Source organism: Sprattus sprattus (genome assembly GCF_963457725.1).
Source record: "Sprattus sprattus genome assembly, chromosome: 5".
NCBI classification, from domain to species: domain Eukaryota; kingdom Metazoa; phylum Chordata; class Actinopteri; order Clupeiformes; family Clupeidae; genus Sprattus; species Sprattus sprattus.
The window spans coordinates 45657298-45667764 of record NC_137924.1 but is presented as its reverse complement, the minus strand read 5'-3'; the positions used below and the strand labels follow the sequence as shown (position 1 = coordinate 45667764).

The 10467-nt window shown below is 41.6% G+C and overlaps 1 protein-coding gene across 1 annotated transcript in view; it reads left to right on the top strand.

Annotated features, from left to right (window-relative positions):
- Positions 1-228: 228 nt before the first annotated feature.
- Positions 229-10467, top strand: part of acadvl (acyl-CoA dehydrogenase very long chain) — a 21249-nt gene continuing 11010 nt past the window's right edge. Inside the window, exons 1-10 of the mRNA XM_080838364.1 lie at positions 229-671; positions 935-1004; positions 2111-2185; positions 2313-2385; positions 2773-2837; positions 3138-3272; positions 4086-4230; positions 4588-4717; positions 5146-5271; positions 6011-6209. Coding sequence (XP_080694490.1) covers positions 598-671; positions 935-1004; positions 2111-2185; positions 2313-2385; positions 2773-2837; positions 3138-3272; positions 4086-4230; positions 4588-4717; positions 5146-5271; positions 6011-6209 — 1092 coding nt within the window. The 5' untranslated portion in view covers positions 229-597. The remainder of the gene's footprint in view (positions 672-934; positions 1005-2110; positions 2186-2312; positions 2386-2772; positions 2838-3137; positions 3273-4085; positions 4231-4587; positions 4718-5145; positions 5272-6010; positions 6210-10467) is intronic.

The following is a 10467-nucleotide window of genomic DNA, read 5'->3' as shown; positions in this document are numbered from 1 at the left end:
TTCTTCTTTGCATCCTTAACAGTTTTGGGGGTCATAATAAAAATAAATTAATTAAAAAAACAGGCCAAATTCAGTCTACTTAGAGCCAACAGTGACTTTGCATCTCGTCCATTGCGGGACATCCTTCCAATGTTGTGCCGTGTGGACGTGCGTCCTTGAAGTGTGCAGTGTGAAGCTTAGCTGGCTGGCGCCATCTACAGGGGTAAGGTATCCTTCTTCGGTCAGTGTTTTGGTTGAGTTGGGTCAGCTGGTTCGAACGTTCATTGGGGATTCCAACTGCGTGATATGTTGTACTTGTCCATCATATGCGAAATATCCCAAAGGAGACAGTTAACAGGAGTGGTATTTGTTTAGCAGAAAACCAACGAGATCATTTTGAACACCCTTGATACTTAGCTTTGTACCACCTGCTTCCTTGCAGTCAATTGAGGACAACCCTGTCAGTCGAAGCTCTCAGTTATTTCGCTTAGCAACGTAGCGATAAGGTTGGTTCCTTAAGGTATTTAACTAGGTAACTACCATAACAACTAAGCTCGGATTTTTGTATCCTTGTAGATCACAGTCTCTTCCATTTCTCAACTTCGCCCGATAATAATAATGCTACTGAGACGGATGAGCCAGAATTCCGCTCTATGCGGTGGCGTGTTGCGGCTCCCTAACACTCTTCCTGGGTAAGTATGCCTTTCTTGCTAGCAAACTTTAAAGTTTGTATTCAAGTGCTGTTGAAAGCCAGCGATAGCCACGCTGTTTCAGTTCTATTTTGCTATTATTGTTTGGCCTTCGACTTAACGTAGCACGAAATAATATAAACGTTAGCAAGTGCGTCAGCTTTCACTGCCAACGTTAGTTTATTTTTTAACTTAAACTAGTAGTGTGTCCCTGATTATGCTGTTATTTTAAGATATTTTGTGCTGTGTGAACTTTTACATTGAAGGGGAAAACATCAAAAGGAAGCTCACGTCTCCGTTCAGAATGCCCGTCGTTATGCCAGCCAAGCAGCAGAGGTAGGCTTGTATTACTCATACTGAGGGTCAACAACTCTGTACTTTGACATGGATTATTTGCAAATAGGTTGGAAGCTGGTACGATTGGTTCTGAAAATGGTGTCTAAACTGTACAGGACTGCAGGCTTTCCTTCATCAGATTCTCAGCTGTCTGTCTGGGCTCCATGCAGAGTTCTTGTACCCTGCTGACCACAGTGTTGGTCGCAAGTGGGTAAAAGTTCACTCGAGGTCACATGATTCGTGGGAATTTGGGTTAAAGGTAGATCAGGCCCAGACATACACTTCAAAGACAATTCCAACTGTTCCAGACATCGTAGTAATTCTTTTGTTGACATTTTAGCCTCTTTGTTCCCACCCTGTGTGGCTGAAATTCATTTTTAGACCCATTTTATAGGCCTCTGTAATGAGATGTTGTCTCGTGTTTAGACCCATTTTATAGGCCTCTGTAATGAGATGTTGTCTCGTGTTTGATGTGCTATGTGATCATAGGGTCTTGTTTCTTTGCATCACACTTTGCTCTAGTTGGGTCCTCCTGTTGGGTCACAGTGGCATAACTAAACGGAGAAGCACATCAAACTCCTCACCATTAGCCTCTGAGAGGCATTTAGCTAAATTGGGAGATTTCTAATGTATTCCTGGTTATTCCCTCTTCCCCGGACCCCCTTGTTTATTGATCAATTCAACCCCTTTTTCTTTCACACTCATAAGGCCTGTTTACGATCTACCTCTATCCTTCCAAAAACAAAACTAAAACTTAAGTTCATGGTCTGGTATCAAGGTACAATAAAGTGTCAATCAAGTCTACTAGGTAGCCTATTGTGTGTGATAGCATATAGCTACTGTGAAGCACTTTGTGCTCGATGATTGACAAGTACTTATAGTATTACAAGCTTGCTAATTTATTTCAATTATTGGGTACCTGATGTATGTCTTGTTTTTTTTTAATGATTATATCAACTGAACATTTCTCCTCATTACAATGCAAACTCAAGGGCCATAGACATTCAAACCTTCATCCATCCATCCATCCATCCATTAATTTCTTTGAACATTAGTTAATTGATTAATTCTAAAACTCTCTGCCCTTCTCTGTTGTCCTTGCTCAGGCGGTGTTGGATAAGCCAGCAGTAGGAGCAGACTCCACCGCTAAGTCAGATAAAGTGGAGAAGGCCGCCAACATGGTACCCAGACACATCCATGAGAAACAAGCACTTATACACTGTACCAACTACTGTGACAAACACTAGACGAGACTATTTATGAGTTGATTGAAGTATCATGACACCTACTGACTGCTCTCTTTGCTAGGAGTCGAAGTCTTTTGCCGTGAACATGTTCAAGGGCCAGATCAGCACTGCTCAGGTGTTTCCCTATCCCTCAGGTGAGGTGGAGCCAAGTGACTGCGCTGTGTGTTAGTGTCTAGGCTGTGTGTTATTGTCCAGGCTGTGTGTTAGTGTCTAGGCTCTGTGTTAGTGTCTAGGCTGTGGTTGAAATGTCTTTTATGGAGAACCAAATGGGACTCTTTTTTTATATATATAATTATTTTTATTTGGTAAGAAGGTAACAGAAAATATGATAGGGTACAATAGTCGCAAATGTTTTAAGGAAGCATCCAGTTTTACAAACAAAACCATCATTTTAAGCTATCTTCTAATTATTCATGCTTCCCCTTCCATTCAACATGGTGGCCCCATCTATCCCCACCCCTTCAGTTCTACCTTAGTTTCAGTTCCACCTTATATCCCTCTCATCAAACCCTCTGTTTCAGTGATGAATGAGGAACAGACCCAGTTCCTCAGGGAGCTTGTTGGACCCTGCTCCAAGTTTTTTGAGGTAGGCTGCCGGTGCTGTTTCTCCTTTTTAAAGCAGAGGACTATGAGAGATCTTTGAACCAATGTAATAACTTGTGTACAGCTAAACTGAGATCTTTTCACCTCAGCCTGGGTCTCCATGCATATTCACTCCTGTACTACATAGGCAAACCATTAAACCACTACATCCTTACAGGCTAAATACAGCCACATAGTGTTCATAACAACTCTTATGTGTTTGTGTGTCTGTGTGTGTGTGTGTGTGTGTGTGTGTGTGTGTGTGTGTGTGTGTGTGTGTGTGTGTGTGTGTGTGTGTGAGTAGGAGGTTAATGATCCAGCCAAGAATGACGCTCTGGAGAAGGTTGAAGACCATACCATGGAGGGCCTGAAGGAGATGGGGGCCTTTGGCCTGCAGGTGCCCGCTGACCTGGGAGGTGTGGGCCTCACCAACACACAGGTGGGTACAGGGCCACTGCACCGCGCGAATCCACTGGTTCAGGATCAGTTGTTTCAGCAGATCCTTTATTTTATTGTCTTGCACTTGTCCAGTTGTTCTATTTATAGACTGGTTCACAGAGCTTGCAAGGCATTCTTGTATTGATTTTCACTATGTGGAGTCTAGCGATTGTCCTCTTATGAAGGACTTATTATACAATACAATATTATATTCCGTGGCGAAACAGATGTCATTTTATTTTAGTCTACACAGTACATAGAAGTACAGAGACCTATCCATCCATCCTATATTCCAACGTATTTACATTTCGTTCAAACACTGAGACGATTCCTGCTTTGAGTATCTTTTTGACTGCTTGATGTGTCTTGTATGGCAGTGTTCTATGGTAGGGACACATTACAATGCACCAGAAGGTTCCAGGCTCCTTTTAGCAACACTTTGATTGATGCAGCAGATAGGAAAACATTACAAGTGTTCAACTACCAATGCAATACAAGTGCTGTGCTAAGGCCACCTTTACCCTGTATGCTGTCCTGCTCCTGGTATGAAGTCTGTTCAGGGTGACATTGTTGGCCCACTGTTTTGAATTGTTGTGCCAATACTGGTACTGGCATAGTCAGCACCAAAGTTATGGTGGCATATATTGTTATGAAAGGCCTACTGTTCCTGATTTGCCTTGTCAAAAAGATTACTAAATGCCTGTTTGAATTCAATGCTACTTCAATATAAGGTTTAAGAATGATGGTATGATGGTACTTAGGAATTGCTGCCACCATAAAGTTTATGTTGACTTAAGAATTTCTGTCTGTCCAGTATGCCAGGCTAGTGGAGATTGTGGGCATGCACGATCTGGGCGTTGGCATTACCCTAGGTGCCCACCAGTCCATCGGCTTCAAGGGCATTATCTTGTTCGGCACCCCTGCCCAGAAGGAGAAGTACCTTCCCAAGCTGGCTACAGGTACTTCAGTCACGGCTCGTGTCCATGCTTGGAATGGATAAAACATTGGCCTTCAATGTCAGTAGTTTCCGCCTCACAAATGGATCAGAGATGTTCATGGAACTTCATCATATTATATTATATTATATTATATTATATTATATTATATTATATTATATTATATTATATTATATATATTATAAGTGTTAACTCTTGGTACAAACAAAATATATGCTTTTTGGTAACAGGCTGACTATTTTCACTGGACTTTAGTTAGTTCACTCCAGATGTACTGTAAACTTCCCCTTCCATTTCCCATTCTCTGATCCCGTTCTCATTCTCATTCTGCTCTTCATCTTCTCATTGTCTTACCCACAGGCGAGCACATGGCTGCCTTCTGCCTGACGGAGCCTGCCAGTGGGTCAGATGCTGCCTCTATTAAGACCACGGCGGTTCGCTCCGCTTGTGGGAAGTACTTCACCCTGAATGGAGGAAAGATCTGGATCAGGTGTGTGCATCTGATTCAGTGCAGGCTCTTGAGAGCAGGTCTGTTTAAAGCGGGCTTAACCTGTAAGACTGAGGTTTCTGTGCAGGAGCTGTCAGCACACACATACATGGACATGTACAAATATTTGCCACTAGGGGGCAGTGTAATCCAGTTGATAATTGAGATGAATTTATTGTGCAGGGGGTGCTGTGGTGCGAATGGTAGAATATACAACCATATACAAGTATAAACGTAAACGTAAATAAAATAAAAGGAAAATAAAATAAACGTAAAAAAATAAAAGGAAAATGAAATAAACGTAAAAAATAAAAGGATTCTACAGCGGACACTTGAAACAGGTTCTCTTCAAGGAACTTGTACATACTGTTATGAAACCAACCAGCAAATGCACATGCATACACAGTATTATTACTCTGGTTTTACTTCAGCAATGGAGGCCTGGCAGAAATATTCACAGTTTTTGCCAAGACACCAGTGAAAGATCCGAAAACCGGAGAGATGAAGGATAAGATCTCAGCCTTTGTCGTGGAGAGGAGCTTCGGGGGTGTGACACAGTGAGTACTTACAGGCCTGCTTTGACTTTTGGTTGTGGTGTGTCATTGTAAATAAATAAAAACATAAACAAAAACATGATAAGCTATTTGTAAAATCTGGTTTGAGCTACTAAGAGTGTGCATCTTTTGGCTAACAGTACATTACATTATTTTTGCAAGGAGGTGTTGTCCCTTGGTTTTGTGTGTATTTCCATGCGGTGCAGTCATATTTACTCTCCATTTTGAGCTTGACTGACCCATCTCAAACATCAGGCACTTTTCATTGGTCTATGGTAGAAGCTTCAATCAAACAGTTTTAAAATAACAGACATTAAAATATAAAAGTTTAGAGTTCAGTTACACATGATATTGTGTTATGTGTTCTAGAACTCTGGAATTTATTTCAAACAGATTTAGTGTTTTTGGTGGTATTTAAATAGATTAGCTATGACTTAATGTGTGGCGATGGTCAGAGGTACATGGTGCATATTTCACCAAGAAACAGGTGAATTGGGCTTTAAAAGCCAAGCTGAAGTGCAGTAATGATGACTACTCTAGTGCACCCCAAGAGAAGTACGCACAAAGGGGACTGGCCCAGAGAAGAGAAACTCTTTAGCTAAAGGGAACTTCATGCCATAGATGTACAGGTCAAATGTGGTGGGCTTGCATCCCTGTCCATGATGAGGAATTGATGTGTCTTAAATGCAATTTATGAATAAATGCAGACCCCTTCACCCCGGCCCTCTCTCTCGTACCACAGCGGCCCTCCGGAGAAGAAGATGGGCATCAAGGCCTCCAACACCGCTGAGGTGTACTTCGACAATGTGCGCGTGCCTGCCGAGTGCGTCCTGGGCGAGGTGGGCAGCGGCTTCAAGGTGGCCATGCACATTCTGAACAACGGTCGCTTTGGCATGGCCGCCGCCCTCTCGGGCACCATGAAGGGCGTCATAACCAAAGCCGTGAGTCCCTCTGACCTTTCACCCCCACTCCTCCTGCCCTCCTCGAGCACCCCTCTGCTTGGATCTGCCAGAGTGTGTGTCTGTCTGTTGGTCTGGTTTCCTGTGGCACAGATGTGCTTTAGCAGACCACATGTCTTGTGTGTGTGTGTGTGTGTGTGTGTGTGTGTGTGTGTGTGTGAGTGTGTGTGTGTGTGAGTGTGTGTGTGTGTGTGAGTGTGTGTGTGCGTCTTTGTTTGTCTGTCTGTGTGTGTGTGTGTGGTTGTGTGTGTGTGTGTGTGTGTGTGTGTGTGTGTGTGTGTGTGTGTGTTTGTGTGTGTACACCACACATGTATTTTTTTTCCCTTGTTGAACTTCCTGTCAGTCTTTCAGTGCACATGCATGTTGCAGACAAACATATCACGTGACGTATAACCGTGGTTGTTTGTGTACGCATGCAAAAGTAGTGAATAAGCTTATAACCCTTTCATGTAGAAATCAGTGAAAACACTCTAAATATAACAATTATAATAATTCATTCCCACTCAGCCTTGGCCCTTGCCTAAGGGAGAGTAACAGGTGTTGTGTATTCCCACAAGACTATTATTAACGCGATGTTACAGAGCTCAAACCTCGCAGGACGTGTAAACCATGCAAGGTCTCATGCCAGCCAGCCTAGCTATAAACAATTCCAGCTATCTCTAGCTTACGGAATCATCTTAACTTTAGGCAGTCGCTTGGTTGGGTCAATGTGACTCAACTTGTCTGTATGAGGTCCTTAACTGCTACAGTAAACGTAGGTTAGTGATTGTGGGGCCAAGCAGCGACATTTACGAAGTTTATGAAGCTTATGAAGTTGCACAGAAGTTTATGATGCTTTCCCATTATAATTTGAGGTAAAATTGAGTAGACCGAAACGTCTGCTAGATAACTAGCCATCATTACATTTTTGGAGATAAGGCATTTAAACTGTTTAAGGTTTTATAAAGGTTTCCTTAGCTAGCTTGCTGCACCTCCTTAAGCAATGGTTGCTGTTTCGAAATCAATGGGGTTATCGAGAAAGGGTCACATTGTCTATTGAGATATTGTAGATAACTTATTACATTGCATCAGATCTTAATCTGAATCGGAACGTACTCTGCCATAAAAGCAGTGCTTTTTGCCTCTTCGAAGGCGGCAACAGTCATACACCCCCACCCCACCCCACCGCACATCTACTCCCCCTCCCTCTTCTTTGGAACTGGTCTGGTTGTCTCGTTTCCTCCTGCCTTTGGTAAAAGTGTGTTATTGAGCCACGCGCCCTGCTTCCACAGCGAGCACTCGGGGCCTCAACATTTCCTGTTGCAAAGGCGACGGCAGCAGATAGGGAAATCCCCCACACACACTCACACACACACACACACACACACACACACACACACACCCATCTCAGGGTGACAGGTGAAGTCCCCTCCTACACACTCACACACACTTTGACCCATCTTGCAGTGGCAGGTGACATCTTCCCTGGTGTGCTTTGAAGTCTGCCATCGCCCCCACCACAGACATACACATGAACACAAGTCTCCTTTCTCCGCTCATGCACAGTGGTTTACTGTAAACGGGTTAGGTTTCTTTGAAACAGAGGCCTTATCAGTAGCAAAAGATGCTCGATGGGTGGCGAGTTTTGTCTCAGCCGGATGGGGCTTTCCTTAAGCGTGCATGGCAAATTAGGCCTGATGCTTGAATACGTGTCACCCTCTGAATATATGGGTAAAAATATGACGGTAGCGAGCATTTAGATACGTAGAACAAGTGTATGTGTGTGGATGTTTTTGTACAGTATATTTATGTATTTTTCATGTGGATGTGAGCCTGTGTTTGTTTATGCTTTGGTTTCTGTGTGTGCGTAGATATGTTGTTTTTCTGTGAATGCGTGTATATTTATTAGGGGCAGGGAGAAGGCTCCACCTGTCTGAACATTTTGGTGTGCGTGCGTGTTATGTCCACTGACCTTGATCCAGGCAATAGGTTATTTAGTGTGTGTGTGTGTGTGTGTGTCTGTGTGTGTGTGTGTGTGTGTGTGTCTGTGTGTCTGTGTGTGTGTGTGTGTGTGTGTGTGTGTGTGTGTGTGTGTGTGTGTGTGTCATGCCATGTTCAATTTTCCATACAACCTACTAGTATCCTCAATATATGTCTATTTTGTGACTTTTTACTTTCGTGTTACTTTTAAATTGCACCCTTGGGCCCAGGTAGTTAATTAGCTGACATCACATTAGTTGTGTTTGTGGTTTTTTGCACCTGGTGGCTTATCTTGCCGGCATAGGGGTGTGTATTTCTTCAGGCTGTATACAGTATGTGTGTGTATTTGTTTGGTAATGTTTCCATAATTGTCTAAAAGCATTGGTGTGCGTGTCTGGACCTCAATCAGCCTAGGTGCACAGTGAGAGACCAAAGTGGTTTGCGGGTGGGGGGGGGGGGGGGGGGGGTTTGGGGTTGTTTGAGGGGTGAATGTTTTTGTTCTCTCTCTCTCTCTCTCTCTCTCTCCCTTCTTTCTGTGTTCGCTCAGTCTAAATGTAGGATATCAGTCTGACTCTCTTTTTCTGTGTCGCACTTATCTGGCAGTCTTTCTCTACTTCTTTTGCCCTTTTCATCTCCAACCATATACCATGGTATATTTATATAATCACACTCTTTTCATCTCCAACCATATACCATGGTATATATAATCACACTCTTTTCATCTCCAACCATATACCATGGCATATATAATCACACTCTTTTCATCTCCAACCATATACCATGGCATATTTATATAATCACACTCTTTTCATCTCCAACCATATACCATGGCATATATAATCACACTCTTTTCATCTCCAACCATATACCATGGCATATTTATATAATCACACTCTTTTCATCTCCAACCATATACCATGGCATATTTATATAATCACACTCTTTTCATCTCCAACCATATACCATGGTATATTTATATAATCACACTCTTTTCATCTCCAACCATATACCATGGTATATTTATATAATCACACTCTTTTCATCTCCAACCATATACCATGGTATATATAATCACACTCTTTTCATCTCCAACCATATACCATGGCATATATAATCACACTCTTTTCATCTCCAACCATATACCATGGCATATTTATATAATCACACTCTTTTCATCTCCAACCATATACCATGGCATATATAATCACACTCTTTTCATCTCCAACCATATACCATGGCATATTTATATAATCACACTCTTTTCATCTCCAACCATATACCATGGCATATATAATCACACTCTTTTCATCTCCAACCATATACCATGGCATATTTATATAATCACACTCTTTTCATCTCCAACCATATACCATGGCATATATAATCACACTCTTTTCATCTCCAACCATATACCATGGCATATTTATATAATCACACTCTTTTCATCTCCAACCATATACCATGGCATATTTATATAATCACACTCTTTTCATCTCCAACCATATACCATGGTATATTTATATAATCACACTCTTTTCATCTCCAACCATATACCATGGCATATATAATCACACTCTTTTCATCTCCAACCATATACCATGGTATATTTATATAATCACACTCTTTTCATCTCCAACCATATACCATGGCATATATAATCACACTCTTTTCATCTCCAACCATATACCATGGTATATTTATATAATCACACTCTTTTCATCTCCAACCATATACCATGGCATATATAATCACACTCTTTTCATCTCCAACCATATACCATGGTATATTTATATAATCACACTCTTTTCATCTCCAACCATATACCATGGCATATATAATCACACTCTTTTCATCTCCAACCATATACCATGGCATATATAATCACACTCTTTTCATCTCCAACCATATACCATGGCATATTTATATAATCACACTCTTTTCATCTCCAACCATATACCATGGCATATATAATCACACTCTTTTCATCTCCAACCATATACCATGGCATATTTATATAATCACACTCTTTTCATCTCCAACCATATACCATGGCATATATAATCACACTCTTTTCATCTCCAACCATATACCATGGCATATTTATATAATCACACTCTTTTCATCTCCAACCATATACCATGGCATATATAATCACACTCTTTTCATCTCCAACCATATACCATGGCATATTTATATAATCACACTCTTTTCATCTCCAACCATATACCATGGCATATTTATATAATCACACTCTTTTCATCTCCAACCATATACCATGGTA